This window comes from Sinocyclocheilus anshuiensis, unplaced genomic scaffold (genome assembly GCF_001515605.1).
Source record: "Sinocyclocheilus anshuiensis isolate Anshui unplaced genomic scaffold, SAMN03320099.WGS_v1.1 scaffold2275, whole genome shotgun sequence".
NCBI classification, from domain to species: domain Eukaryota; kingdom Metazoa; phylum Chordata; class Actinopteri; order Cypriniformes; family Cyprinidae; genus Sinocyclocheilus; species Sinocyclocheilus anshuiensis.
The window spans coordinates 326,025-333,429 of record NW_015542331.1 but is presented as its reverse complement, the minus strand read 5'-3'; the positions used below and the strand labels follow the sequence as shown (position 1 = coordinate 333,429).

General features: G+C 34.1%; 1 protein-coding gene across 1 annotated transcript in view; it reads right to left on the bottom strand.

The window, feature by feature from the left end:
- Window positions 1-7,405, bottom strand: part of LOC107691000 (trifunctional enzyme subunit alpha, mitochondrial-like) — a 13,746-nt gene that overhangs the window by 2,743 nt on the left and 3,598 nt on the right. Inside the window, exons 2-12 of the mRNA XM_016489449.1 lie at window positions 6,364-6,405; window positions 6,209-6,279; window positions 5,155-5,288; window positions 4,938-5,076; window positions 2,711-2,830; window positions 2,507-2,609; window positions 1,427-1,549; window positions 1,219-1,337; window positions 1,089-1,145; window positions 752-861; window positions 532-666 (exon numbers count right to left, since the gene is read on the bottom strand). Of these exons, the coding sequence (XP_016344935.1) occupies window positions 532-666; window positions 752-861; window positions 1,089-1,145; window positions 1,219-1,337; window positions 1,427-1,549; window positions 2,507-2,609; window positions 2,711-2,830; window positions 4,938-5,076; window positions 5,155-5,288; window positions 6,209-6,279; window positions 6,364-6,405 (1,153 nt within the window). The remainder of the gene's footprint in view (window positions 1-531; window positions 667-751; window positions 862-1,088; window positions 1,146-1,218; window positions 1,338-1,426; window positions 1,550-2,506; window positions 2,610-2,710; window positions 2,831-4,937; window positions 5,077-5,154; window positions 5,289-6,208; window positions 6,280-6,363; window positions 6,406-7,405) is intronic.

The window sequence follows — 7,405 nt, the reverse complement described above, 5'->3', positions numbered from 1 at the left end:
AATACAAAAAAAAGAAATAAAATATAAAAAGAAATAAATAAAACAAGTTTGAATTTAAATACTTGAAGCTTAAAAAAAAAAACATTTTTAAAAATAAATGAATAGAAAACGGACTTCCAAAGAAATCAAAATATCTACAAAAAATTATTCACAATAGAAATTTCCATGATTTTTCCAGGCCTAGAAATCACAGTTAAAACCACCCTGGCATTTCGAGGCTTGCCCTGACTGTAGGAACACTTATCATAACAGGAGACCTTCAGTAGTTGGATATTTTGATATTTGTATTTCTTTGTGTTTGGATTTTAGCAGAGCAACAGTCTCAATTCATAGGTGTCTATGCACAGAAAGATCACAGCGCTGACATCTGGTGGCTCTCAGCTCGAATCGTTTCTTTTTAATGCCTCGGAGTGCAGCACCCTCTGCTGTCTCACACTATGACCTGCAGCTGATGAGACTGCAAAGTGGGTTTGGAAAACAAACTGCTGCATAGTTCATGTTGATGTATAAATGTGCATGTGCTTCACCAACCCTTTGTACACCTGTTGTTGACCTCTGGCAAGTCCTTCCTCTGTCGTGTCTTTTAAGATGGTGGCCACACCCTTGTCTACCGTTACCTGAGCAATACCTGCTCCCATAAGCCCCGCACCCAGGACAGCCAGCTTTCTAAAAAAAAAGTCAAAAGCACAATCAGTTGTTACATTCAGGTCCTAATGACATCATATCACTCAGCCCCTCCCATCAGACTTACTTCACTTCTCTCTCCGGCTGCCCAAAGTGGTTCTTTTTGCAGGCCACCTGACCATAAAAAAGGCCAATCAGAGCTCTGGACACTGATGTCATCGCCAGCTTGCCAAAGTTCTAGAAAACAGACATGAGGTCATACAACCTGATAAATGCTCAAATATGCTGTTTTATTTCATGAATTAATCAGACGACAGAAGGCATGTAGAAGATTGCATACAACAGGTTTTTCAGCAAAGATTTTATAATGTTGATCAGTTAGATGCCTTGTAGAAATGTGTGTATCAATTATGATACAGTAGGCTTTATAGGGTTAAACTTATAGTGAAAGTGATGATACTAACCTCAGATTCACTCAGATATCCAGCAGCGTTTCCTTTCTCAATGCCCGTCTGAACACACTAAAAACACACAAAAATGTGAGAGTTCATGAAGGTATGAGCGTATGCGTGTTCTGTTTATGTGTGTGTTTACCTCTATAATCTTCAGTGGCGCAGGATAAAGCCCTTTACTTTGTTTCATGACTTTATTATGGACAGTTTTGTAGATCTGTTTCCTGACCGGCGGCAGACCCATTACGAAATCCTGCACCTCTGGAAAAACAGGTTATAAAACAATAAAATCCTTTAATAAACAGACAAGTCAAGTCTGTCTTATCTTGACACTAATGTGCTTGTCTTACTCTGCAGGAGTCCTTTCTTCTTTTCCACCGTGACTTTTTTACCAGCGAGACCTTTAGCAAAATCAACAGCCACTTCCTCCAGATACTCGATGGTCCTCTCTTCTGCACTCTTCAGTCCTGGACCTTATCGCACAAAACACAAACACCTTTTAGATATAGGGGTCCAAATCTGCACCGGTGTAGACTTTTAATCTTTCCTCGAAAGTCCACTTAAAATGCTAGTAAAGGTTTCTTGCATCAAAAACTATTTTCATAGTCATTTTTTCTATTTTTTATAAACCAGTCTGTTGCTACTGAACCTTTAAGACTTCTGTAAGTAAATGTTATGATTGTTATCTTGTTTGCATGACAAGGTTTTTGTTTTTTTATGTGCATGCTAAATGAGTAGCAATGCCTTTGCCAAGCTGTTTATGCAATTTGGTCTCAATAAATGGTCTGGAGCAGTGCTATTTTAGAATTATTTATATACTATTTCAGTATTTATTAATATTTTGAATTAGCTTTTATTTTTAACTACAATAATTTTAGATTTATTAGTAATTTGTGTTTTGTTATTTCTATTAGCTTTTTTTTTTAAATATTACTATTTAGTGTTAATATATATATATATATATTAAATACTACTATTTAGTGTTAATATATTTTATTTCAATTTAAGTTTTATTTAGAGTTTTTTTTTCAGTATTACTATTTAGCGTTAATATATTTTTATTTCAATTTTAGTTTTATTTATTTTAATACTTTAACCTAAACTTATTTCAGTTCTGACTTCCATTTAGTTTTTTCATCAAATAATTTTTATTTAATTAAAATGTTATTGTACTTTATTTTATTTAATTTCATTTTGGAAAGGGAGTTTATGTGTTAGTAATTTTTTTACTTTTATAATTTTTCTACGTTTTGCACATTTCTATTTTTGCACTATGAACATTAGAGTAGATACTATTTTAAAATTTATTATGATTTTTTTAAAAAGCAGGAAAAATCCTGTTTTCCAAGATAACGGCCTCTTTAATCTAGTTACATGATTTGCTTGAGATCGAGGGACTATTTATTATTTATTATAATTGATCAAATCACCCAGAGGATCCACCAGCTGATGGACGAGCCCCATTTTTTTGGCTTTGTCTGCCTTTATGTTCCTGCCAGTCAGCATCATATCAAACGCAGCGGGAAGGCCAACCTAAGACACACAAACATCATTATGAAAAATTCTGTTTTCTATCATTCAGAGTTAGGGAGCGTCTACATATCCCTGACCATCTGAGCCAGTAAACTACTCACCATTTTGGGCAGCCTCTGAGTCCCTCCGGCCCCGGGCAGCAGTCCCAGCATCACCTCTGGGGTGCCCAGGATCGTCTTCTTACTCTTAGTGGCAATACGGTACTGACATGCAATGGCAAACTGAAAGAACAGAAGAAATGAGAACCATAGGGGAATTTAAAGGGTTTACTGTCTCATATAATATTACAGTCTGCATGTATCATATTGCATTGTTCTGTTTTATTAAATATGGTAACACCTTAGATAGAAATAGAAATAGAGAACACCTATTCACTCTTAAGACTTTTCCTCTAAATAAACTCCGAATTACTGCTTATTGATAGTAAGTAAGGTAGTTGTTGTAGTAGTTATGTTCAGGTATAGGGTAGAGTTACGGGATCTAAAATATGGTCATGCAGTATAAGGCATTAATATGGGCTGTATTAGTATTAACAAACAGCCAGTATGCTAGTAAAATGCATGCTAATAAGCAACTAGTTAATAGTCAGTATGTGTTCCCTAATCTAAACTGTTACCCTAAATATAACCATAAAGGAAATATGTGAGACAAAAGAGTGAATTATAGTTAATTGTAATACCTTTTTATTATTTATTTATTATTTTATTATAATTGTGTTTTATAATTTATACACTTTATTTTTATGTCACTATTATTTATATATTATTATAATATTTATTAATATTTAGAATTAGCTTTTTATTTTTCATCCTTTTCATATTCAGGTTTAATTAATTTTACATTTAAAATAATTTAAAATAAATTACATTTTAGTTTATGTGTTAGTAATTTTTTTACTTTTATCATTTTTCTGTTTTGCACATTTCTATTTAGCTTTATTTTTTAATTTCAGTTTTAGCTGTAGTAATTTGAATACTTCATCTTAAACTTATTTCAGCTAGTTGCCGAAGAAACATTTCTCATTTTCTTTATACATTTTCATCTAATATTTTATTATTTATATTTTCTTTTCTTTTATTTATGCTTTCATTCAATTATGGAAAAATGTCAGTAACAGCACTGCTGTTCACAGTAGAGGTGACACAGGAGTGGATTTTCAAACTTCTCCCGTCCCACTCTCCACAAAAAAAGTCCCGTACCATCCCAATCCCACGAAAAAACTGGGGGAAAATCCCGTCCCGTCCCAATCCCAGAAGAATGTCTCCCATTCCCTCCCACTCCAGTGTTGTGTTTTTTGGCGGAAGCTGTCAGTTACAGTAAAAATACAGTACAGATCACAGCATGAGCATGCCCACCATAATTGAACAAAAATCCAAAATGTAGTTTTTTGTTATTTTATTGAACTGAAAGCCAGTTTAAACAATGCAGTGTACATTGCACACACATTAAATTTCATGTAAATCATCCATGCAAACACACACATTTTCTATTTGAATTGGTTAATTTGAAAGTAGACATTTCACTCTCTATAGATATATTTTTCACACACAGAGTTTCGCGCTCAAGTTCACAGAGACCGAGACGGCAGAAAGAGCATCCTGTTTGCTTTCATTATTTTACAGAAGCTCAACGTTTCGTTGTTATTCTGAGTGCACACAAATAAACGTAGAGTCTTTACAGATTCAAAAGATGTATTACTCTTATCTGTATGACCAAAAATTACGGAGTATTTTAAGAGCAAGTGAGCGCACCGGCGCCCTCATCTGTCCCACAGTGAGCGCGCTGCTGTTCAGCTTCCGCACAGACACTTGAATAGCGCACATTTCTCTAGTTAACATTAGATTGAGCGGCCATGTTAAGTTGCTACTACATACATCTTTCAGATGAAAAGCCATATTTGAGGTCGATGAATGATAGGTGAGCGTTTGGATGTCCTGCCCGATGTACTGTATTACTACATAGACCAGCCGTTATCGATACACGCCATTCACTTAAACAAGCCACACCAGAGCAAACAGGAGGAGAGCATAAAGAGACAGGGCAACTAGAATTGAGTTCAAAATTAAAATATACAGTTTATTTATATAAAAAGTATATTTGTGTATAAAGTTGGGTATCATAGTGTTATTACGATTCCCGGTCCCGCCCACTCCTGCTGACATTTTTTCCTGTCCCATCCCAATCACGTAATTAATAGTGAAAAAATGAAAAAATGTCAACCTCTAGCTCACAGTAGTTGAAAAGGCATCTCAAAAGGGATTTATTGATGAATTAAAACCAAATAAGAATTACATAATAAAAGTGAATAATTAAAGATAACATGATCACCTCCAGTCCACCGCTAAGGCAGGAACTGTTAATAGCAGCCACAAAAGGGATGGGAGATTTCTCTATCTGCTCAAACATCTTCTGTCCTGCCTGTAACAGATATGACACTTCCTCTGCTGTCTTGCAGGCCTGAAACATACTAAAAGACGGAGATGACGATGACCACGAGTCTCTATAAATGGTTTGAACAATCTGTGTGTGCGTGAGAGTGTGGTACTTGAGGTCGGCTCCTGCGATGAAGCTTCCTGGTTTACTGGAGATGAGGACGGCGCTCTTTACCGCTGAATTCCCCCAAATCTCATTGATCACCTCCTCCAGCTCTGCCTGCATGTGCCTGCCAAGAGTATTCACCTACAACACACAAAATGACATATCTATATAATAATATAATTTAAAAGTTTGGGGTGAGTAAAATGTGTTCTTTTTTTTTTTTGTGTGTGTGAAAAAAATATTTTTTGCTCACCAAGGCTGCATTTGTTTAAAAAAAGTAACAGTAAAAGCAGTAATACTATGAAAATTTATTACAATTTATAAGAACTGCATTCTATTTTAATGTATTTTGAAATATAATTTATTCCAGTGATGCAAAGCTGAATTTTCAGCATCATTACTCCAGTTTTTAGTGTCACATGATCCTTCAGAAATTATTCTAATAGGGCTGCAAAACTATTAATCGCATTCAAAATAAAAGTTTGTGTTTACATACTATGTGTGTGTACTGTGTATATTTATTATGTATATATAAATACACACACATACATGTATATATTAAGGAATAATATGTTTATAAATATTTATATTTATATATAATATAAATTATACACAAGTATAAATATATATACACAAATATTTTTTTAAATATATACATGTGTGTATTTATATATTCATAATAAATAAACACAGTACACAAACATATAGTATGTAAACAAACTTTTATTTTGAATGTGATTAATCGCGAATCGCGATTAATCGTTTTACAGCGCTACATTGTAATATGATAATTTGCCACTCAAGAAACATTTCTTATTATCATCAATGTTGAAAACAATTGTGCTGATTAATATTTTTGTGGAAACCATGATACATTTTTCAGGATTATGAATAGAGAGTTCAAAAGAACAGCATTTATTTGAAATGTAATTTTTTTTGCAACATTATAAATGTCTTTACTCTCACTTTTGATGCATCCTTGCTGAATAAAAGTATTTATTTTAAATCAATAAACATTGACATTATTACATCAGAGGAATCAAGGGAAGAACACAACACACCTTTGAGGTCGGATCATTGATTCGTACCACAGCAACATTATCCTTGACCTCATAGCTGACATGAGTGCGAGCTGCAGACAGAGAGAGAAAAAGAAGTGATTAAAAAGAAAACATTAAGCATGTCTCTATTCATCTATTCTCATTTTAATAGTTACCCAGCACAGCGGATGATACGGAGAGACTCCTCTGTCCATGACCTTTGACCCAATACAAAAATAAACATGATCATACACGTCTACAGTTCCATGTGAACCTTTAATGCAAAGTCAAACAGTCCTTCATACACAGAAGCCATTTCCTTTTAACAAAGTAATATTGTAATTCACAAGTCTGGTTTATGTTTATGATTAAACAAGCGATTTATTAACTCTTAATCTGTATCTTATCTTACAAAATGCTGTTGTAAATACCCAAACAGACTGTAATCAATATTTTATTGATTATATTACAGAATAAATATAAGATCGATATACTGTACATCACACAGCTGTTTTAAATATACTTTATTAAATTTGGGATCTCTATGGAAATGCATGTAACAGGTGACACGGTGACCTTTGGCCCAGAATCCTGTTTTCATTGGAGACACGCATGACCTCTGCCCCAGTTCCCCCATTCAACCCCACCTGTCATATTCACATGACCAAACACACACCGCGTGTGAGTACACGTGTCTGTGTGTGTCCAATCAGAGGTCAGCAGGTCACAGGAAGTTAAAATAATACAAGAAATCATAAACTTACTACAAACATTGAACCTAAATACATTAAAGGGGTCATATGATGTTGCGAAAAATAACATTATTTGGTGTATTTGGTGTAATGAAATGTGTTTATGCGGTTTAAGGTTCAAAAAACACATTATTTTCCACATACTGTACATTATTGTTTCTCCTCTATGCCCTGCCTTTCTGAAACGCGTCGATTTTTACATACTAAAGATTTTTCTAGTCAACTAGTCGCACGTTATATTAAATTGATTAATATAATAATATATTAACCCTACTTCAATATAGGCTATAGGCAGACGTATTATGCTATAGCCTATTCCGTGCTCAAGCTCGCGCATGAAGCAATTGCCTCAAAGCATCGCAAAGTGATTATGAATGTGTCGGGGTAAAAAAAGAAATTTTAATTATTTATTAATAAACTAGTGCTTTCTGAGTCAGTGTCGGGTGCAAAGATGAAGTTGCCTAAA